We start from the raw sequence: 22,618 nt of genomic DNA on the forward strand, positions 1-22,618 counted from the left end.
CAATGGATTGGCTATTTTGCCTGTATTTTCCATTTAACTACAGTGTCACCACTACATCTAGCGGTAACTATACACAATTGCAAATATTTTTTTAATCATTTCTCTCTCATCTACTTTCCGTTCCCCTACCTCTCATCTGTTTATTTCGCGCGTCTTTCTCTTCGCAGGTGACTTTTGCTCGTCTTCCATCCATCACCACAGAGCTGCGTCACATCTCACATCGCAGGTGACTTCTGTGTTTGATTTGTGGATTTCAGTGAGTTTTTTTTTTTTGTGAAGAAGATGACGCGCAGACTGGAAACCTTTCAAGCGGAGGCTGTTCCAGTTTTTTTTTTTTTTTTCCATGCCTAGAGCTAGCGGCAGGTGTTCCAGTTCATGACTGGAAACCTTTCTTACAACCTTTTTGCAGTATTGGATTATCAATTGATGTTTCAGTGCTTTCTTTCATAAAGTTGATTCTTAAAACATAATCCAGAAATCACACCGTACCAAAAAGATAGAGCAGAGTTGAGAAAATATTTAAAATGAATAAAACATATTAAAAAGTATAATATTTAAATAATATAAAAAAAATAGATAAATTGGTATATGGTATATTATAAAAAATATTATGTAAAATAAAAAAAATAAATTTTAATAATATATTTTAAAAAATAAGATAAATAATCCATTAGAAGTGTTCTTAACTTTTCTTTTTGAACTCAAAGAGTAAAAGTGTAAGTTTACTTTAAAAAAATATACTTTGGAAAAAGCAACTTCTCTCTCGTTCTACCCTCTCTCATTCTGCATCTTCTCTAATGGAAAAGGCCTCGTTCCTTCCACCCCTCTCCCAACTGAGTGCATCTTCTTTCTACCCCTTTCTAGCTTTTTGTAGCTTTTTCTATCATTTCCCATTGGTGTGTCTTCTCCCATGGCATCTTTTTCATACGAGATATATATATATATATATATATATAATTTTTCAAGAAGAAGTTGGACATGGTGCAAGCAATAATCAGTTTTTTATTGACATTTTTTACGGAGTCAACAAGTGCCCAGATTTAAAATTATACAATCGTATCCTGTTCAGGGGAGATAGAAGATGCACATAAAAAATAGTTAGAATATTTTTCATTTAAACAAAACCTGTTCTACAACGTGTTAATAGTTGAAAAAAATTAGATTATTTTTTACTAAAAGCATAAAAAAAATTGAGTTTTACTACATACAAGCACAGTCGCGCACTAATCTGTATATCAATATTGATTTATTCATACTTAAAATTTAAATCAACACCGTTTTTAATAAAATTTATTTTTTGACTAATCACATTATATTAGTATACAGATTAGTACATAATTATATTTGTAACTATATTTTTCTAAAAAAAATTATACAATCTGGGTGTTTTCATTCCAAGATATGTAAGAATCGAGTCCTTCATTAAAAAAAGGAAGGAAAACCTTGCTTTTCAAAAAGAAAATAAAGGGATACTGCACGCTATTTCTCCACATTAAACAAAGGAATTCAAGTTTGGCTTTATGTGAAAGAAGTTATTTTCTCTCCACCTTAGGGTTCTGGACACTTTAGTCCCTAGAAAAGAAATAAAGAACCGACTATAGTATACAAAAGTCTCTCTCTATCTTTGTTTTTATTTTTATTTTTTTAATAATAAAAATGATGTCAGAGTATCATTGCCACGTCAGTCCGTACCGAGAAGCACTTTTTAGTTTGTACGGATAACAGCTCTCATTTGAAAAAGTGTAAGAGCGGTGCTGCTTCGCTCAACCTTACTGTTAGTTTACTATTAATTTTTTTAATATATTTAAATATATTTTAAAAAAATAAAAAATATATTAATATTTTTAAAATCATTTCCTTAATAATTATTAAGTAACTGTATTTCTCTCTACTTATCAATGTCAATAATAACTATAATTTAGATTTCTCTCTCTCTTCGTCAATGTCAATAGTAATTGAAATTCTATTAATTATTTTTACATACCATATATTATATAAAGATGATGGGTAAAAAAATTTAATTAATTTAAAAAAAAATAAAATTAATTTTTAAAAAATATGTGGTGTGTGAAGATGATAAATAATAAAACAGTTTTTATTTAAAAAAAATAATATTTTTATCAGTATTACCATTCTTTTGCCACAGTTTATACCTATTTTAGATTTTAAATTTCAACTTAATATTGATTTTATTTAATATAAAAAATTTTACCTATCATTTTTTTAATTATTACCTATCATTATTTTAACTATCACTCTTTCCTTATATATTAATGATTAAAAACTTATTTTTCTTTTACTTATTTATAAATTATTTGATATCAAATCTGAATATACAAAAGGAATAATAATGGACAGTACTAAAGCCACGGATAGTGGCTCTCAACACTGTCAACCGATAAAGCTAAATGCCTCTTTTTTATTTTTTATTTTTATTTTTTTATATTCTTTAATATTTTTTTAAAAAATTATAATATTATTTGGACAATAATTGGGTGAGTGTTAATTGTCAATCATAAATGTGATGACAACCGAATGTGCACAATGGTATGGATGAATTATTTTATTTTATTTTTTAAACATTCTTAATTATTAAGAAAAAATAAAAAAAATATAAATTTACTAATAGTCAATTTTTTAATAATTAAAAAAATAAAAAAATAAAAAAGAAATAAAAATCTATGAGTAGGCACGTTAGATGGACATATTTGGTAGTTATATTATCATTTTCTTTTCCAAAAAGACAATGTTAGGGTCACTACTAAATGTGCCCACCAAATGTATATCCTTGTACAAATGAGTTTTTTATTTTTTATTTATTTTTCTTTAATAAATTTTAAACATTCTTGACCATTAAGAAAAAAATTAAAAAAATAAATTCATTAATAATCACTTCCTTAACTATTAAGAAAGATAAAAAAAATATGAGTGGAAATAAAATCCAAACAAGATTAGGTTACTAAAGTTTAGTTAGAATGAAAATAGTTTTATCTCCTTCAAATTATAACTCAATTGCTATATTTTCTCCTGATAATAGAAAATTAATAAAATTTTTAACCCTCCTTAAAAAAAGCACGACTGGGGTATCAAAACTAACCATAAAAATATAACAAATTAAAATAAAAAGTAGCCAAACTAATGAATATATGTGTGTTAAAAACGCTTGATTTATACTGCTTTTCTTTACTTAACAAAATTTGATTTCTATAATTATAAATTTTAAAATTTTCCATCCACACCAAAATAGAATGAGCAATGCTGTAGCACGAGACCAGTCCTGATAAGAATAAGAAAAAAAAATTCTTTTTATATTTTTTTCATTCATTATTTTAATATTCTTAAATATATTTTTTTTAAAAATTCATAACATTATTAAAAAATATTTTCTTAATTACTAAAAAAAAAAAAAGTTATCAAGACCATATGTAGGTGAGTCTAGCATTTTTGAAATATAATTAGAAGCTTCATTTAACACATAGGTATCATTATCATATGTTATACGATGAAAGCGAAAGAATAGATGATGGTGTTACAACTTTGCGCGCCAACCACAATTATTCGTTTAAAAGGAATGCTTAGAGGCCAAGAAAGCTATTGCATTTGAGGGGTTGCATCCGCGTTTCCTTTTCCTTCGTTTGAATTTCCCATCCTCTCTCTCTCTCTCCCTCTCTCTCTAGGATCGAAGGAGATGGGAGTGCTGTCCAACAAGATCGAGAGGGAGAATTTGAAACCGGGGGATCACATCTACACTTGGAGGCGCGCCTATGCCTACGCCCACCATGGTCACGCCTTCGATCTCCTCCCTTTTCTTTTCCTTCTCTTTTTTCATGTTTATCAAGTTTACATTTTGTTTATTACTTATGCATTTCATGTATATTTTTTTGCTAATTATTCATCTTTAAAAGAGTTACTGCTTAATCAGCTTATCTAACTAGAATTACATTTCTGGGAACCGTACCTCATCTGTTTCTGGAGAGAACAAAAAGACAAATTTTTTGAGTGGAAAAGCAAAACAAACGTTCTCCTTTAATTTATATCTCAATTTCCCTGGCTATACATTAATGGTTCTACTAAATATATGTTTAAAGCATTGGGGATGCGCGGTTGTTATGACTATGCAGCGAAATCTTATTAAAATAGCTGACGATTCACTTGCTTAAGAATTTTGATTTTCTAGCATTAACCGTTTTTCAAAGTTGGACTTAATATCTGCAGAATTGACTCTTCACAACAAGAAGGCTATACCATGTTTATTTACATTTCAAATATTTGTCTTTGTTTCTCCCTTTCCCACTCCTGTGATGATAGATCTTGAATTTAAGCCATGATCTCCCCCTCCCCCCACTCCTCCCTTTTGACATTCACTCTATTGAAGAACTATATCTCTGTCAAGCAGTGCATATTTGTTTTTTTTATATCCAAATAGATATGTGTAGGGGAAATTGTACTTATGAAAAATAAGTGTAGGAAAACATGTCCATTGATTGACAGTGGTTGAGAATGTAGACGTTATAGAGTCGTGAAAACTCGAAAAAAATGATGCAAGATGACATTTCTGATAGCTTCTGGTGCCCATAATTGACATGCGGTGATGGACTTTTCCCCTATTTCATGTTTTCATTTTCTCAGTTCTCTATTGTTTTCATTTTTTTTAATACCCAGTAATAACAGGGATATATGTCGGCAACGAAAATGTTATCCACTTTACTCGTGGTCCAGGCCAGGAGATTGGATCAGGACCTGTGCTAGACCGCATCATTGTGAGCTCATCACCTTCCTATCGTCCCATGGGCATTCCTTGCTCAGGCTGTGGAGATCAATCGAATCTCAATGGAGTCATCGTTTCTTGTATAGATTGTTTTCTTTCGGGTGGAAATCTGTACCTTTTTAAGTATGGTGTCTCACGAGCATTTTTTCTTGCCAAAGTTCGTGGAGGTACCTGCACTCGTGCTTCATCTGATCCACCAGAAGTTGTTATTCACCGTGCTAAATATCTTCTTGGGAATGGCTTTGGTTCGTATGATATTTTCAAGAACAACTGCGAAGACTTTGCCTTATATTGCAAAACAGGATTGCTTGTGAGACGAAGTGGACAGGTGGCATCCTTTAATGCTGCTGTTGGTTCTGCTGCTAATGTTGCTGTTGATGCTGCTGCTAGTGCTGCTACTAATGCTACAATTTCTTCACCATTACAATCTCGCGCTACCAGTTTTAGCGGCGGCACGATAGTGCTCACTGTGCTTGTTTATGGCGTCATGTATGGAATCAGCTATTGTACCAATCTTTTAGATTCTGATATTGGAGTATGCGGTGATGCCGTTGCTGTGGAGAGTCTTGTTGCCCCTTCTGGGTCAAATGAGTCAGAGGCTTCTAATGAGTTAAAGGCTTCTGGGTCAAATTATTCAAAAGCTTCTAATGAGTCAGAGGCTTCTAAGTCAAATGAGTCAGAGGCTGTAACTGAGATGTTTAAGGGGGGCTAATCATTTGAGTTGGGCAGGAACTAGGAAGTATGCGATTTGCAAGGTTGTTGTAATAATTTGATTGCCGCAAATGTCAAATACACATATAATGCTTTGCTTTTTTCCTGGGGCATTGTTTAAGGTTGTCATTCCAAGTGTTTAAATTGGCTCGCTACTTGATACCATGCTACTTGTTAATTATCGGTTTGTAATTTTTAATGAAGCGAACCAGCGATGCTTTTGTGTGAAACGATGAATAATGCAGCTTTTCTATGGCATTCCGTTCGTTGTCATTCTATTTTTTTATCTTGGGGCCCTGAGGGTCATGCATGCATGGATGTTCAGTTGTGAACTCATTTTTAACCATTCGAGATTCGAAGGCATTCAAATCAAAATGTTTACCCCCAATATCTCAGGAGTTATAATCCGTTTGATTCTATTGAGGACCTCCCATATTCGGATAGAGGCCTTCTCTCCTAACCTGTTTCTTTGGGAAGCTTTTAATGGATGAAATGTGAAATGATATTTGTAATTTTGTGTACTCTATTTGAAAAAGTGAATAAATTTGTGGCTCATATGAAATTTTTTTTTTTTTTTTTTTAACTGATGAGCCTCACTTTTTTAAAAAATGAGTACGCGGAGCTTGTAGATCTTAAGATTGTATATAATATTATTCGTGTGAAATATGTGTCATTTTATATATATATATATATTATTCTGATATGAAATATATATTATCCATCCTTGGTGTCTAAATTCACTAGACCCACATTTTATCCTTAAAAGGACATGCATAAATTGTATAGTTTGACCTTATATTTTGCTTGCAAGGATTCTTAAAATAAAAATTGGCTCGCTATTTTTAAAACATGGATGACTTGGTTTTTTCATTCTATCATCAAATATAATATCATTGAGATTTTTATATAAACACAAGTTTTTATAATATGACATCCTTGACCATATATTAAGATTACCAAATAATTCATCCAATTAGAGACATCTTGTGTTTGTAAATGATTAAAGGCATTGTTGGGTATTACGAGGATTCTCAAAATTTGTTATAATTTCATTCACAAACATTACTCAAATATAAAATACTTTTTAATTTTAAATTTTTTAACTTTTTCATCTAATTATTACTTAATTACTATTCAAACATAAAAAACAATACAACTTTTATTAACTTCAAAATAAAGATAATATTCAATTGATTTTTTAAATTTATAATATTTTATGTAATTTTTTCTCTTTTAGTTTTTAAAATCTAATAAAATATTTTTATTTAAAATATTTCACTACTATTAACAGAATTATAGAGTCTCCAAGTGTCTAAATATGCCATAAGATAGTGACTCCCAACACTGCCCATTGAGAAGGTTAAATACTTCTTTTTATTTATTTTTTGTCTTTTTTATGCATTTTTTTATATTCTTAAAAATTTTTTTAAAAAATTATAAAATTATGAAAAAATACTTATTTAATCAATAAATAAAAAAATATCCATAAAAATACTCGAAATCCAAAATTAGGACCCCAAGCATTTCTCACGTTTAAGAATTACAAAATGATGAGCATTGTTAAATTAAAAAGATCCTTGAAGGGTGAAAACAGGGGAGAATACCATAGCTCCTCGCTTGGATGAAAACAAGTAAAGAAAAAAATGTCAAATGTGAAAAATAAAATGGACAATATTAAGGTGACAATTAAACGTGTCTACTAAATGTGTGTTTTAGCACAAATGAATTTTTTATTTATTTTATTTTTTTAAACAATTTTTAAATATCCTTAACCATCGAGAAAAAAATAAAAAGTATATATAAATTCATTAATAATAATTTCCTTAACTATTAAGAAAAAATTAAAAAATATAAGTGGAAATAAAATCCAAACAAGATTAGGTTACTAAAGTTTAGTTAGAATGAAAATAATTTTCTCTCGTTCAAATTATAACTCAATTGCTATATTTTCTCCTGATAATAGAAAATTAATAAAAATTTTAATCCTCCTTAAAAAAACACGCCTGGGGTATCAAAACTAACCATAAAAATATAACAAATTAAAATCAATTTTAGCCAAACTAATGAATATATTTGTGTTAAAAACGCAATATTTATACTGCTTTACTTAACAAATTTGATTTATATAATTTAAAATTTTAAAATTTTCCATTCCACACCAAAATATTCTAATCACAAAATAATCTTATAAATTAATACGATTTGATATAATTTAATTATTTTTATTATAAAATAAATATAACAAATTATATAAAATTAAGTCGGTTTATAAAATTATTCTTTCTATAATCCATTGACGGATATGGCAGTCTCGTAAAAGGATTGCTTAATGCTTACAACTATGAAGAGGGTGATGCAACTTCGGACGACCATTAGCATTTGTTTAAAAGGAATGCTTGGAGGCCAAGCAGGCTACTGCATTTGTGGGGTTGCATCCCCGTCGCCTGCTTCCTTTGTTCGAGGACTAGAAATAGAATCCCCCATCCTCTGGTTCAAAAGATAAAACAAAAAAGAATCCGCCATCCTCTCTCTCTCTGTCTGTGGGATCGAAGGAGATGGGAGTGTGGTCGAACAAGATCGAGAGGGAGAATTTGAAACCGGGGGATCACATCTACTCTTGGAGGCTCACCTATACCTACGCCCACCATGGTCACGCCTTCTCCTCCCTTTTCTTTTTCTTTCTCTTTTATCAAGTTTACATTTTGTTTATTACTTATGCATTTCATGGATATTTTTGTGCTAATTATTCGTCTTTAAAATATTTACTGCTTAATCAGCTTATTTCACTGGAATTACATTTCTGGGAACCGTTCCTCATCTGTTTCTTGAGAGAACAAAAAGACAAATTTTTTGAGTGGAAAAGCAAAACAAACGTTGTCCTCTTATTTATATCTTAATTTCCCTAGTTATACATTAATGATTCTACTAAATATATGTTTAAAGCATTGGGGATGCGCAGTTGTTATGACTATGCAGCGAAATCTTATTAAAATAGCTAACGATTTACCTGCTTAAGAAATTTGATTTTCCAGCATTAACCGTTTTTCAAAGTTGGACTTAATATCTGCAGAGTCGACTCTTCACAACAACTAGGTTATACCATGTTTATTTACATTTCAAATCTGTGTCTTTGTTTCTCCCTTTCCCACTCCTGTGATGATAGATGTTGAATTTAAGCCATGATCTCCCCCTCCCCCCACTCCTCCCTTTTGACATTCACTCTATTGAAGAATTATATCTCTGTCAAGCAGCGCATATTTGTTTTTTCATATCCAAATAGGTATGTGTAGGGGAAATTGTACTTATGAAAAATAAGTATAGGGAAACATGTCCATTGATTGACAGTGGCTGAGAGTGTAGAGGTTATATAGAGTCGTGAAAACTCGAAAAAAATGGTGCAAGATGACTTTTGTGATAGCTTCTGGTGCCCATAATTGACAGGCGGTGATGGACTTTTTCCCCTATTTCATGTTTTCATTTTCTCAGTTCTCTATTGTTTTCATTTTTTTTTTTTTGTACCCTCTAATAACAGGGATATATGTCGGCGACGAAAATGTTATCCACTTTACTCGTGGTCCAGGCCAGGAGATTGGATCAGGACCTGTGCTAGACCGCATCATTGTGAGCTCATCACCTTCCTATCGTCCCATGGGCATTCCTTGCTCAAGATGTGGAGATCAATCAAATCTCAATGGAGTCATCATTTCTTGTATAGATTGTTTTCTTTCGGGTGGAAATCTGTACCTTTTTGAGTATGGTGTCTCAAAAGCATTTTTTCTTTTCCAAGTTCGGGGAGGTACCTGCACTCTTGCTTCATCTGATCCACCAGAAGATGTTATTCACCGTGCTAAATATCTTCTTAGGAATGGCTTTGGTTCGTATGATATTTTCAAGAACAACTGCGAAGACTTTGCCTTATATTGCAAAACAGAGAAATTGCTTGCGGGAAGAAGTGGACAGGTGGCGTCCTTTAATGCTGCTGTTGGTTCTGCTGCTAATGTTGCTGTTGATGCTGCTGCTAGTGCTGCTACTAATGCTGTTGCTAGAGCTGCTGCCAATGCTGTTGCTAGAGCTGCTGCTAATGCTGCAATTTCTTCACCATTACAATCTCTCGCTACCAGTTTTAGCGGCTATCTCACTACCAGTTTTAGCGGCGGCACGATAGTGGTTGTTTATGGCGTCAAGTATGGAATCAGGTATTGTACCAATCGTTTAGATTCTGATATTGGAGTATGCGGTGATGCCGTTGCTGTGGAGAGTCTTGTTGCCCCTTCTGGGTCAAATGAGTCAGAGGCTTCTAATGAGTTAAAGGCTTCTGGGTCAAATTATTCAAAAGCTTCTAACGAGTCAGAGGCTTCTAAGTCAAATGAGTCAGAGGCTGTAACTGAGATGTTTAAGGGGGGCTAATCATTTGAGTTGGGCAGGAACTAGGAAGTATGCGATTTGCAAGGTTGTTGTTATAATTTGATTGCTGCAAATGTCAAATACATATATAATGCTTTGCTTTTTTCCTGGGGCATTGTTTAAGGTTGTCATTCCAAGTGTTTAAATTGGCTCGCTACTTGATTCCATTGCTCCTTGTTAATTATCGGTTTGTAATTCAAATCAATATGTTTACCCCAATATGTCAGTAGTAATAATCTGTTTGATTCTGTTGAGGACCTTCCATATTCGGATGGAGGCCTTCTCTCCTAACATGCTGCTTTGGGAAGCTTTGAATGAATTAAATGTGCAATGTGAAATGATATTTGTAGTTATATATATATATATATATATATATATATATATATATATATATATATATTGTGTAAGTTTTGTGTACTCATTTTGAAAAAAGTGAGTAAATGGAAAATTCTATACATCATACTACCATCTCACTAAATATGGTGTGACACATTTATCACCATTAAATGATCATTTGTTGCATGTTTCTTTTTCATCCAATTGTGATAAATGAGGTACATCTTAATAGGATGAAAATAAGATGAGATTGGTGTGTAGCATTACTCAGTGAGTAAATATGTGATCTATATGAAAAAAATTATTTTTTTAATAATAGACTTAACTTTTTTTCAAAATGAGTATGCGAAACTTGTAAACTCTAGGATTATACCTAGCATTACTTATGTCAAATATGTCTTTATATATATATTCTTCATTTATTGTGTCTAATTTCACTAGACCTGAATTTTATCCTTAAAAGGACATGAATAAATTCAATGTATATTTGAACATGGTATTTTCATTCAATCATATAAAATAATGAGAGCTGTTAGGTACAAGCGCACGGTGTAACCGTGGCACAGCGGACTGACGTCAGCATCAATAATTTAATTAAAAAAACACTATATTTTGACCAACAAATGACAGCTTTGTGTTATTTTCCACGCCTTACTTCCGCCAAATCCCAGTGCCCCTCCCACTACTGCCAATTTGGGTCTCCAAATCCTCCACTGCTCAATTTGAAAAAAAAAAAAAAAATCAGATCTAGCAGTAGAAATTTGATAGAGATTTCACAGCTGGAGAAATGAGTTCAGACAAGATGAAAGGTAAGGAAATGAGAGAGAGAGAGAGAGAGAGAGAGAGAGAGAATCGATCTACTTGAGTAAAGGGGGGGAGCAAAAAATACAGAGAACTCCAGAAATGTGGCCGAACTGCTCGCAATAATGCAGATTTTCAGGGAGGGGGCTTTCAAAAATTTTGAAGAAATGCAGATGCAGTGTTTGTTTTTCTTTCAAAATCCAATACGAGGAGTTTGAACTAGTTTTGCGTTTTGGTACATTGGTAGCCACCGTAATGTAATAATTAAAGGGTCATCCCTGATGACCCAACATATGGACAAGGTCCAGGGAGGGAGGAGAGAAAGTAGTTGTCAGGCCATTTGCTAAGAAAAAGAATGGGGAAGAAAGAGGGAAGAAGAAGAAAGGGAGAAAGTGGGACCAATGTCAGACGAAAGAAGGGGAGAAAGTGTACCAATGTCAGACGATTACCTTCCGACTCTACACAGCCGACTGCATATAGGCTTTTTCTAAAAGACAGTTTTTATACAAACACAGTTTTTTTAATGAGAGTTGCTACGCATCCGCAACTGTGCGGATGCACACTGCACACGCTTGTATTTTTTATTTCTTTTAATTGTTAGACTCCTCTCTCTCATCTACGTCTCTCTCTCCTCAAGCTTTTTCTCTCTCTTCAACCCCTCTCTCTCTCCTCAAGCTCTCTCTCACATCAAGTTTTTTCTCTCTCTTCGACCTCTCTCTCTCTCTCTCTCTCTCTCTCTCTCTCTCTCTCCTCAAGTTCTCTCTCTCTCCTGAAGATCTCTCTCATCAAACTTTCTCTCTCTGCAAATCCCTCTCTCTCTATGCGACCTCTCTCTCGCCTCAAGCTCTCTCTCTCATCAAGCTTTTTCTCTCTCCTCAAGCTCTCTCTCATCAGCTCTCTCTCATCAAACTTTCTCTCTCAGCAAATCCCTCTCTCTCTATGCGACCTCTCTCTCTCTCCTCATGGTTTGGAGATGATAAGTACGACGAGGACGAGAGGGAGAGGGAGAGAGTGCACTGAACGACGATTGGGAGAGAGAGGGGATACAATTAGTAGAGAGGTGGCGACAAGCTCGAGTCCTAATTCTGCATCTAAAAGTCAAATGTGAAAATCTAAAGGGAGGGAATTGAAAAGTTAAGGAGATTTTCGTCATTAAGCCACTGCCATGTATAGTGTGCATTGGCTGATCCCAAACAGTGGCTGCTCTCAATAATATTTATTTTTTAATATGACATCCTATACTTGTCCATATGTTGAGATTACCAAATAATTCATCCAATTAGAGGCATCTTATGTTCATAAATGATTAAAGACATGGTTGGACATTATTACGAGAATTTTCAAAATTTATCATAATTTTACTTCTAAACATTATTAAAAAATAAAATATTTTTAATTTCAAAATTTTAAGTTCTTCATCTAAATATTACCTAATTATTATTAAAACATAAAAATTAATATAACTTTCACAAACTTCAAAATAAAAATAATATTAACAAATAATATTCAATCAATTTTTTAATTTTAGAATATTTTTATTCAATTTTTTTTATCTCTTATGTTATAAAATCCAAATAAAACATCTTCATTTAAAATATTTCACTACTAATTATGAACTCTCTAAATATTTAAAGATGTGTTTAGTTATTGAACTCATCTCAACCGAATCATTAATGAAATCTATTATTTTGTTAACTTCTTATATTAAAGTTAAACTCATTTTAACTTAATTTATGTATTTAAACATATATCAATTAATTCATATTTAAATATAGTTTAATAAAACTTATAAAATATTATTATTAATAAATTAATTTAGATCATCTGAAATGATCTTGGAAGCTAAACACGTCGTAATTGAATTTTGAGGAGAAATATTAGAAAACGAAATAATTATTATTCTTGGGCCGGGCTTAGCTGGAGCCCGGCGGTTGATTTTTGTGGGTTTTAGCCCAAGAAAAATTTAGGGTTTCTTCTCATAGCTTCCGCGTACTGCAATATCTTTCCCATTCCCTGCAGGCTGCTGTTGTGAAACTGTCACTCTCTCTCTCTCTCTCTCTCACAGAAAGGTGAGGTTCGGTGTTTCTCTCTTATTTGCTTCCGTGAGATACATATCTACGAAGCTCTTTCTGAATTTTAGGCTGTATTTTGACGTGTATTGAAGGCACAAGAATGGAAAGTGCGGTGGTTACTCCTCAGGATCCAACCCTGCTTTCCAACGAAGTCAAGCTCTTCAATCGCTGGACCTTTGAGGACGTTCAGGTTTTTTCCCTTCTTCTTTTATAGTTTTGGTTTTAATGTTGATTTTTTTTTTTTTTTTAATAATACCCTTCTTACATTCCCAGATTAGTCTGCCACTCTATTTTTTTTAATAGATTATGCTTTCCCTATTTATTAATTTTGTGCCTTCTTTTGTTGCTCAGAGGCAACTGGAATATGAAAAACTTCAAACCTCAATTCTTACACTATTGTAAAAAATCTCCACTTCCGTTGTAGTCTGTATATGTGGTTCACCGTTCATATCTTATATTTTTTTACTGTCGTATGAACTACGTATACAATACAATTTTTTATATTCTGTTTCAAATAAGTCCAAAACAGTGGGCAACGTAAGGCAAACCTAGCGAAACCAGGCTTGTAATTGCAAAATACTTCCATTGACAATTGGGAAGTGAGTGTGATTGGTGAAATCTAATGCCTCTGCAGTTTCAAAAGGTTCATGAATGAAATATGTTAGGAGCGTGTTTCAATCTGTTGTATTTAGAGATTACTTATAACCAATGCAGTCCTGTGATTCAATATAATATATTCCACTTAAGAGAGACTGCTTTTTCTATGTATTTTCTAGTTTTTGACCAGATCTGCCAAGGTATATGGGTGTTGAGACTTCAATGTATTGAAGTTTTGAGCATCATATATTAGTTTTAATTTATAAGCATAGCTTCTTTCTTGTCTCTTGTATACATCATGTGTCCCTCAGTTTTGCCTTTTGCACTTTTCAATAAAGCTGACTACAAATAAAAAGAGTACCTTTTCTCTTTTTGCCATCAGCTCCCATAAAGAGTCAAGTGGAGGAGTCACATTTGATAAATCTTTCCTGGTACCATTTGTTTCCACTATGAGATACAAAAAATTGCCATTTTTATGAAAATTATTCTTTCAGAATTCATGATGGAGCCTCCGGTGAACTGTTATGATTGAAAATTTGGCAGATGGATATGTATTGTGATACTTTTAGGGCCATACTTATCTACTCTGCCTGAAACATATCTAAAACCAATGTTCTTCTCTTCTCATTGCAGAATTTTCCAGAGAAAAGAGTGAAAAAAAGTAGGGTTCTCCAAGGTTTTTGAAGTTTAAATTTTATCTAGGTTGCCTGTCAATTTGGATGTTGTTTCCTTCTGGTTGCATCAAAATTTGTTACAGACAAGTTAACAGATTTTTTCTTGAATCAGTCACGTGGCCAACTTATTGCAAAATATTGACGTCATTCGTAATTAGAATTGCTTGTCTGAATCATATTGCCTAAATTTTGATGGCATGTTGTAATATGCTCTGTAGGTTAGCGACATATCTTTGAGTGATTACATAGGTGTTGTTCCAGCCAAGCATGCGACCTTTGTCCCACATACAGCTGGAAGGTACTCGGTCAAGCGTTTTCGTAAGGCTCAGTGCCCAATTGTGGAGAGGCTTACAAACTCTCTGATGATGCATGGGCGAAATAATGGGAAAAAGTTGATGGCCGTGAGGATTATAAAGCATGCAATGGAAATCATTCACTTGTTGACAGACCTAAATCCCATCCAAGTTATAGTTGATGCTGTGGTCAACAGGTATACAAATGAGAAAGTATCAATTTGTATGGGTACCTCAAGTGTAACCTTTTCATGGTTGACTCATATTTATATTTACTCTTTCCTATTGTTACGACAGTGGGCCAAGGGAAGATGCTACACGTATTGGCTCTGCAGGAGTTGTCAGGCGTCAGGCTGTGGATATTTCTCCACTGCGACGTGTTAATCAAGCTATTTATCTGATTACAACTGGAGCGAGGGAATCTGCTTTTAGGAACATCAAAACTATAGCAGAATGTTTGGCTGATGAGCTTATTAATGCTGCAAAGGGTTCATCAAACAGGTAACTGCAGCCTCGATTTTCTGCACTTCACCCATACATCTACTGATATTCTGCTTGAAATTTTAGTTTGTAGTGCTAACAGAATAGGTTTGATTTTGTTACTTCTATGATGTTCCTAACCATATTTATTTGGTTGTGATCACTAATGGTATCCACTGATGTATCAGTTATGCCATCAAGAAGAAGGACGAGATTGAGAGAGTTGCCAAGGCAAACCGTTGAGCTTTGATAAGAGAAAACTCTTTCCTTATGTTACTCTGGAGCACAATATGGGTGTTGTTGTTTGGTGATTTTTGTGTTTTATTACGAGTTGCAGTTAGTTCTCCCTCCGGATTGTCATCTATAAGCTTTTGTGGAAGTTTCTGAACTGTTCCCATAAAAGAGAAGAAAACAAGAAATAATCGAATATATTTGTGGGAATTTCATAGTTTGTTTTATAGCAAAAAAAACTATTTGTTATTTCATAATTTCTGGTTGGTGTCTATTGTCTTCAACCGTACGCGTTAGAGCAAGTCACGAGACTGCCAAGTGCTCTCAGTGATTGCCTGCTCGGTTATCTTATTCCAAGTTTAATATGGGCTGATATAACTGCTTCATGCCAAATATTATTTGTTCACGGGTGGCGTTTTCTATTTATAAACAAATAAAAAATTCAATTTGTACGATTATTAATTATTAATTGGTATAGCTGGCATTACAACTGTCCTGCTAATAACTCTCATTTACAGCTATTACTAAAGACTGACTGCCCAACCCGATCTGTACGAATTTTCTGTCCTTTTTGTTGCAGCTATTAATTACTCTTTAGATGGAAATATAAAAATAAATATTATTATATATAATTTTAAATTTAAAAATTTAAATCAATTTAAATTTAAAAAAAAAAGTTGCAGCCGTATAATCAATTTAAAAAAAAACGTGAAATTTATTATTAAAAAATTATTTTTTTCATATAAATTTCATATTAATATATAATTATAAATATTATTTTTCTATAAAAATAACAATAAATAGTATTATAATAATAAAGATAATTCCAACTGTACGAAGATGCAATCATCGTAACGAATCCTGCTGCGGATAACAATTGACCAATCATCGTTTTTTTTATTTTAATTTTTATTCTAGAGAATAATAAAAAATTAATTTATTAAATCTGTCGTAGATTCTCAATGGTGGCGCATTCCAAAAGAAACGGCCCTGCCCCGTAGATTCTCAATGGTGGCGCTTTCCCAAACAAACGGCCCTGCCCTTCATTATCGCTTCGTGGACTCTCCCACGGCACTGCATTAAATATAAAAGATACCTTTCAGGCTTTCACGCTCTGAGAAATAGAGCAAGCCGTGACACGAGCCAGGGGGAGAGTGACCGCAGAAGAAGCGCCGATATTCGAAACGAAGACCGGCATATCTGGAATGATGGGGACCAGAGGCGAGCAAAAGAATGATCAGATTCCTTCCAATGCCGATGCGATAACCGTTTCCACACAAGGAGAAGCAGCTGCCGAGGACAAGGAACTATTGTCCGTTGAGCAAGTATTCTCGAGCAAGGAGGTGCCTCCATGGCAGAAGCAGCTGACGTTGAGGGCCTTTGTGGTGAGCTTCGTGTTAGGGGTTCTCTTCACCTTCATCGTGATGAAGCTCAACCTGACCACTGGGATAATACCATCCCTCAACGTGTCTGCGGGGCTGCTGGGCTTCTTCTTCGTCAAGACTTGGACCAAGTTGCTAGAGAAGTCCGGGATGTTGAGGCAGCCTTTCACCAGGCAAGAGAACACCGTTATACAGACCTGCGTTGTTGCCTCCTCCGGCATTGCTTTCAGCGGTATGTGCATCTCCTTTCTTTTCATTGTTCTTTGGCTTCCGTGATGCGTTTATTACTATTGGGTTGATTTTTGTCGATGTCACGCTTTGGCGTTGGTTGAAGCTACAGAACTGAAATTCCATTTCTCGGTTCTCCGAGAGAGTGTCACAGAATCTGGGGTGGCGTGAGGGATGTTTTCTTTAAGAATTAGGGGTTGAAATCTAATTTGCAAAACGTTTGGCAAAGATTAACATTTTTTTCCCGAGCACTGATCATCATTTTGATATAATTTGTTACGTGTGAACTCCCAAGTTGGCGGTCCAATTTGTCGAGACGTTTGCTTGAGGCGTTCTTTTCCTTTTCTTCTTCTGCTCTCTCTCTCTCTTTTATTTTTGGTTGTGGTGGTGGTGGGTGGGTGGGTGAGGAGACACCACCAAAGAATCATGATGACGTGCCACAGCAGTCCACCGCCAATCGCTCCGAAGATAATTCATAATGCTATTGCAATTCAAACCTAAACAGAGCATCCAAAAACCAAGTCAACCAGAGCCATCATCAACAAGTCACTTATCAAAAAATCAACTACAAGTCTAGAGATTATGTATTTGAAACTGAAACCAAATGTAATCCTGGATCCAAAATTCAAACGATAGAGATAAGGATAGATAATATCCATTTGCATGGCATCTATTATAACAGATATCTCCTTTTTAGTTGTGGTTGTGGTAGTGGGGCTTATCATTTTTCATAAGCGTCCTTTATTGGCCTGTTGTATCCTATCGATCCCTCCCTTCTGGGTAAAGATTCGAGACCTTATCCTCCGAAATATGCGCTAACAAGTCGCTTTTGTCCTTTTCGCCGTATGAACTGACTGCATCTTTTATTTGACGGGGCGGAGAATCATATTATTCGCTGTAGGATAATCAAATTCCCTTAAGTCAAATATTAACACAATTGCGGCTGTCCCACTTTCTTTGAGCATGATGTTATTTATTTAAATTTTGCTACTAACGTAATAATTTATATATTAATATTGATTCATTCTAATTTAAAATTTAAATAAATATTATTTTTAATAAAATTTAATTTTTGATTAATTATATTAAATTAATATATATTAATAAGTAATTGTGTTTGTAACTAAATATTTCCTATTTATTACCTATTTATTTTCTGTCAGTCAAATATTAACACAGTTGCGGCTGTCCCACTTTCTTTGACCGTGATGTTATTATTTTCTACCGGACTTTTGGGCTTTTAGAAGGAGACACATACCGAAGGCTGACAATAGTTATTGTCATTCAATCAAATCTTCTTTTGTCCAATTTTTTTGGGTCATTCTACTCTTTAGATTTCAAACAGAAATTATCAAGGATCTAAGGATGGCTTCTTCACTTTCTCTCAACTTCTCCATGAACCTATTAATCTTAATTTCATCTCTCATCTTCATTTTGGCCCTCTTAAGATTGTGGTTTCGCCTCTGTTCCTGGCGAAAGTTACTGCCAAAGACAACTATCCCTACTTCCGTTCTCTAGAGTATCCATCAAATTGTTTTACATATTCCAATCTAAAAAAAATTGTTTTACATGTATAAACTATTACATCTCCATATCCCTGTTACATATTCAAACTATTTTGGACCTCCTGGAGTATCCAGCAACATGTTGCAGCTTATTTTGACCTAATACGACAAAGGATATCAAGTGCATCATAGTGTGATGGAATGAGAGGACCAGCACATTTGACATTCCTTTTGTACTAACAAACTGGCCATATGTTTCCTTGCCTCTTTATTATACACATATAAACCTAATATCCAAGAGCTAGAATTATTGTCAAAGAAGTATGATGTATAGAAACAACCCAAAAGAGAACTAGAATTGTTTTCAAAGAAGAATGAACAATAAAAACAAAGCCCCAGAAGATCCATAATTGCCCTCTTATGTCATATATATGAGCTCTGGCCCTATTACTGTCACATTCTAGGATTTTTGCGTATACGATGGCATTATTTGCACACTTTTTTTTATGCACTCCTTTATCACCCTGATTAATATCATATGATTGTAGCACGTACATATTATAAACTTTAACTCAATATTGAATATTCGTTTGCCAAAATAGATAAGGAGATAATTACTCAATAAGTGATAAAGGAGTTTATGTTAAAATTTTACAAACCAAATCAAATTAGCAGGTACCTGTCAACCTTTTAAATATTTTTCCCATGTCATATTGTTATATCAACCTATCAAAAAAAAAATATCTTATCTTTTGTTTGATTGAGCAGGTGGCTTTGGCAGTTACCTCTTTGGAATGAGTGAAGTTGTTGCCAAACAATCTACAGAGGCTAACAATGCACAAAATATTAAAAATCCAACATTGGGATGGATGATTGGGTTTCTTTTTGTTGTTAGCTTTCTCGGTCTGTTTTCAGTGGTGCCTCTTCGAAAGGTAACATACTAACAACCCAACGCTTGTCAATGGCTCTTTGTTGACCTATATACAGTCTACGACATAAACTTCTCTTCATCTATGTACAGATTCTTCAAGTACATATAGACTTCCACAAACTTTTTTTTGGGTGGCGTACAGAGTACATGCACATGCGCCATTAATGTATATAAAAATGTTTTGACCTACATGTATGATGGTGACCCATTTATTATATTTCACTTCTTGTCATCTACCCGGTAAGGTTTTTAGTGAACAAAACGGAACTCCAAAAATTTTTGACATTCTTATATGTGGTAGGGGGTCACTGGTGCAATGCATGTGGAACTGTGAATATGTGGTATAAAACAACATTAACATTCAATCAATCTCATCTTTCCAACTTCTAAATCTTATATCCATCCATGCTTTTTGATTTATCAAAAAATGTCCATATTGTTTTTAATACACTCACGTGTGATTTGGTACAGATTATGATTATAGACTTCAAGTTGACATATCCAAGTGGTACCGCAACTGCCCACCTTATCAACAGCTTCCACACTCCACAGGGTGCCAAGCTAGCAAAGTGAGGCCTTGGCCTGCACTACAAAATGCACTTTCCTTATTAGAATCACTGACACATTATCTTTGGTTCTCATAATTTTTCTATTATCCTTTCGTAACAGGAAACAAGTGAGAGCATTGGGGAAGTTCTTCTCCTTTAGCTTTCTTTGGGGCTTCTTCCAATGGTTTTTTACTGCAGGTGATGGCTGTGGATTTGTCAACTTCCCTACATTTGGTCTCAAAGCCTTTGATAACAGGTACATAACTCACCCTTAATGCTTATATATTGAATATAAATTTATTTTTTTATAGTTATAATTTGAATAAATCTAGAGCAAGGATATTTAATTATAGTTGTTTATTTTAAATATGTGATAAATTGTTTCTACTGCCTAGTCAGCACCCCATCCAACCTTCTCTTTTGAATAATAAACATCAGCAATTAGCTATCTTTATTTAGCTAGGTCATTGCTTACTGATCAACAAGGTGTTCAAATAAATGCTAAAGACGTGTGGTTACTGGGCAAAAACCAGGTTTTACTTTGATTTCTCAGCTACTTATGTTGGCGTTGGAATGATCTGTCCATATTTAATCAACATATCTCTTCTTGTTGGAGCCGTTCTTTCATGGGGTATTATGTGGCCACTGATAGATGCACGGAAGGGCTCTTGGTACCCTGCAGAGCTTAGCCCAAGCAGCCTACATGGCCTTCAAGGTTACAGGGTAACTCATCCTTTCATGCTCAAAACCCTAAGGTACCGTTGAACTTTAAAGGTTTATAATTTATGAACTTCTGCTTCTTTACTTTTCTCGTAGGTGTTCATAGCTATAGCCATGATCCTTGGTGATGGCCTCTATAACTTTTTTAAGGTCCTCAGTCACACCCTATATGGTTTGTATCACCAACTATCAAACAAAGACCCGGGCACGGTTATTCCCTTATCAGGTCGATCCCCCCCTGAATTGCCTCCATCTCTTTCTTATGATGACCAACGTCGGACAGCACTATTTCTCAAGGACCAGATTCCAACATGGCTTGCTGTTGCCGGTTATGTCACCATAGCAATTATATCTGTTGTCACACTTCCGCACATCTTTAACCAGCTCAAGTGGTACTATATTGTGGTCATTTACATAATAGCGCCAACACTAGCCTTTTGTAATGCTTATGGTTGCGGGCTGACAGATTGGTCATTAGCATCCACGTATGGAAAGCTGGCCATATTTACGATTGGGGCATGGGCAGGGGCCTCTCATGGTGGGGTTCTTGCAGGTTTGGCAGCTTGTGGAGTCATGATGAACATTGTATCCACAGCATCTGATTTGACGCAGGACTTTAAGACAGGCTATATGACGTTGGCTTCACCCAGGTCCATGTTCGTGAGTCAAATTATTGGAACCGCAATGGGTTGCGTTATTTCTCCTTGTGTCTTTTGGCTCTTCTACAAGGCCTTCAATGATCTTGGAGTCCCTGGTTCACAATACCCGGCTCCTTATGCGCTCGTTTACCGAAATATGTCAATCCTAGGGGTTGAGGGGTTCTCGGCTTTGCCGAAGCATTGCCTCACACTTTGTTATGTTTTCTTTTTTGCAGCCATAGTAATCAACGGGATCAGGGATTTGGTTGGAAAAAAGAAGGCTAGCTTTATTCCAGTTCCTATGGCAATGGCAATACCCTTTTATCTTGGATCATACTTTGCCATTGACATGTGTTTAGGGAGCTTGATCCTATTTGTGTGGCGGAAGGTAAACAAGACAAAGGCCGATGCATTTGGACCAGCAGTGGCGTCTGGGCTGATTTGTGGTGATGGGATTTGGACTCTACCAAGCTCAATACTCGCTTTGGCAGGTGTTAATCCACCCATTTGCATGAAGTTTTTGTCTAGGGGAACGAATGCAAAGGTGGATGCTTTCTTAGGTTCTTAATTACATTAAAAAGTCTCCGTATTTCCTTGTTCAGCAGTACTTAAAACTTCAGCCGTGCCTTGCTCCTATGTGTAGACGAGGCCTTTAACAGTATATGTATTTCCGTATTAAGATTTGATCTACAGCTTTTCTTTCAATCTCAGCCAAGCAAGTATTTACAGATAATGTCGATTACAGACACGATATTTGCATGATCAGTGGGCTTTCCTTGCGAGCAAAGCATGGGCAATATTACGTTATCATTAGTCAGTCTAGCTAGAAGACTTGGAAATCACGAAAACATGTTAAAACAAGAGAATCTTACATCTCCCGCTTGATTAGCCAATGAAGAACCCCGAATGAACGAGCATCCAAGTTCTTAATTAATAATTAATAGATATATAATTATCTCCATTTCATGGGATATTTTAGTGCAAAATATGAGATATTTTGATCCTGATTAGATTAAAATCTACGGCTCAAGGTACGCATGAACTTTTAATTAGTTAAGGATTATTTATTTATCAAACGAAATTAACTTCTATTTTATCTGTAAAGAGAAGTGGTTTCATATACGTTTCACTAATTTTTGTAAAAGTGTCACGCATCGTTTTATAAAAAAGTAGTCTATCAATAAAAAAAATATTTTTTTATATGAATATCATATTTTTTTTAAAAAAATACACGATATTTTTTCATTTTATAATAGGTGGAATAATTTATTTATTTATTTTTATAGTTACTTTTTGTAA

General features: G+C 34.3%; 3 protein-coding genes across 5 annotated transcripts; all 3 read left to right on the forward strand.

Moving 5' to 3' along the window:
* The first annotated feature begins 3,533 nt into the window (after positions 1-3,533).
* On the forward strand, positions 3,534-9,998 carry LOC122308145 (protein LEAD-SENSITIVE 1-like). Of its 3 annotated transcripts, none has more exons than XM_043121333.1 (2): positions 3,534-3,782; positions 9,012-9,998. In XM_043121333.1, exons 1-2 carry the CDS (start codon positions 3,689-3,691, stop codon positions 9,884-9,886), a joined length of 969 nt encoding a protein of 322 aa, XP_042977267.1. In that variant the 5' UTR covers positions 3,534-3,688; the 3' UTR covers positions 9,887-9,998. The 3 variants fall into 3 exon arrangements, with proteins under 3 accessions (XP_042977267.1, XP_042977268.1, XP_042977265.1); XM_043121334.1 differs by lacking the exon at positions 9,012-9,998 and adding an exon at positions 4,672-5,709 and having other exon boundaries at positions 3,556-3,782; XM_043121331.1 differs by lacking the exon at positions 3,534-3,782 and adding an exon at positions 7,839-8,128.
* Positions 9,999-12,963: 2,965 nt separating this feature from the next.
* On the forward strand, positions 12,964-15,587 carry LOC122307257 (40S ribosomal protein S5-like). The gene is made up of 5 exons (XM_043120016.1): positions 12,964-13,089; positions 13,185-13,282; positions 14,582-14,853; positions 14,954-15,157; positions 15,325-15,587. The coding sequence occupies exons 2-5, from the start codon at positions 13,193-13,195 to the stop codon at positions 15,377-15,379; spliced, it is 621 nt and encodes a 206-aa protein (XP_042975950.1). The 5' UTR covers positions 12,964-13,089; positions 13,185-13,192; the 3' UTR covers positions 15,380-15,587.
* Positions 15,588-16,328: 741 nt separating this feature from the next.
* On the forward strand, positions 16,329-22,024 carry LOC122307258 (probable metal-nicotianamine transporter YSL7). Its single transcript, XM_043120017.1, has 6 exons — positions 16,329-16,981; positions 19,251-19,414; positions 19,885-19,982; positions 20,083-20,217; positions 20,495-20,684; positions 20,778-22,024. Exons 1-6 carry the CDS (start codon positions 16,573-16,575, stop codon positions 21,885-21,887), a joined length of 2,106 nt encoding a protein of 701 aa, XP_042975951.1. The 5' UTR covers positions 16,329-16,572; the 3' UTR covers positions 21,888-22,024.
* Positions 22,025-22,618: the final 594 nt, after the last annotated feature.

This window comes from Carya illinoinensis, chromosome 4 (genome assembly GCF_018687715.1).
Source record: "Carya illinoinensis cultivar Pawnee chromosome 4, C.illinoinensisPawnee_v1, whole genome shotgun sequence".
Taxonomy (NCBI): domain Eukaryota; kingdom Viridiplantae; phylum Streptophyta; class Magnoliopsida; order Fagales; family Juglandaceae; genus Carya; species Carya illinoinensis.

What these genes read in the sequence shown, in the direction of transcription:
- LOC122307257 (XM_043120016.1), top strand. Translation starts at nt 13,193, where the DNA reads ATGGAAAGTGCGGTGGTTACTCCTCAGGATCCAACCCTGCTTTCCAAC. An exon ending in GTTGATGCTGTGGTCAACAG is followed by an intron (nt 14,854 to 14,953) that starts GTATACAAATGA and finishes TTGTTACGACAG; the next exon opens with TGGGCCAAGGGAAGATGCTA. An exon ending in GCAAAGGGTTCATCAAACAG is followed by an intron (nt 15,158 to 15,324) that starts GTAACTGCAGCC and finishes CTGATGTATCAG; the next exon opens with TTATGCCATCAAGAAGAAGG.
- LOC122308145 (XM_043121333.1), top strand. Translation starts at nt 3,689, where the DNA reads ATGGGAGTGCTGTCCAACAAGATCGAGAGGGAGAATTTGAAACCGGGG. An exon ending in CTATGCCTACGCCCACCATG is followed by an intron (nt 3,783 to 9,011) that starts GTCACGCCTTCG and finishes CTCTAATAACAG; the next exon opens with GGATATATGTCGGCGACGAA.
- LOC122307258 (XM_043120017.1), top strand. Translation starts at nt 16,573, where the DNA reads ATGATGGGGACCAGAGGCGAGCAAAAGAATGATCAGATTCCTTCCAAT. An exon ending in CTCCGGCATTGCTTTCAGCG is followed by an intron (nt 16,982 to 19,250) that starts GTATGTGCATCT and finishes TTGATTGAGCAG; the next exon opens with GTGGCTTTGGCAGTTACCTC. An exon ending in CAGGGTGCCAAGCTAGCAAA is followed by an intron (nt 19,983 to 20,082) that starts GTGAGGCCTTGG and finishes CTTTCGTAACAG; the next exon opens with GAAACAAGTGAGAGCATTGG.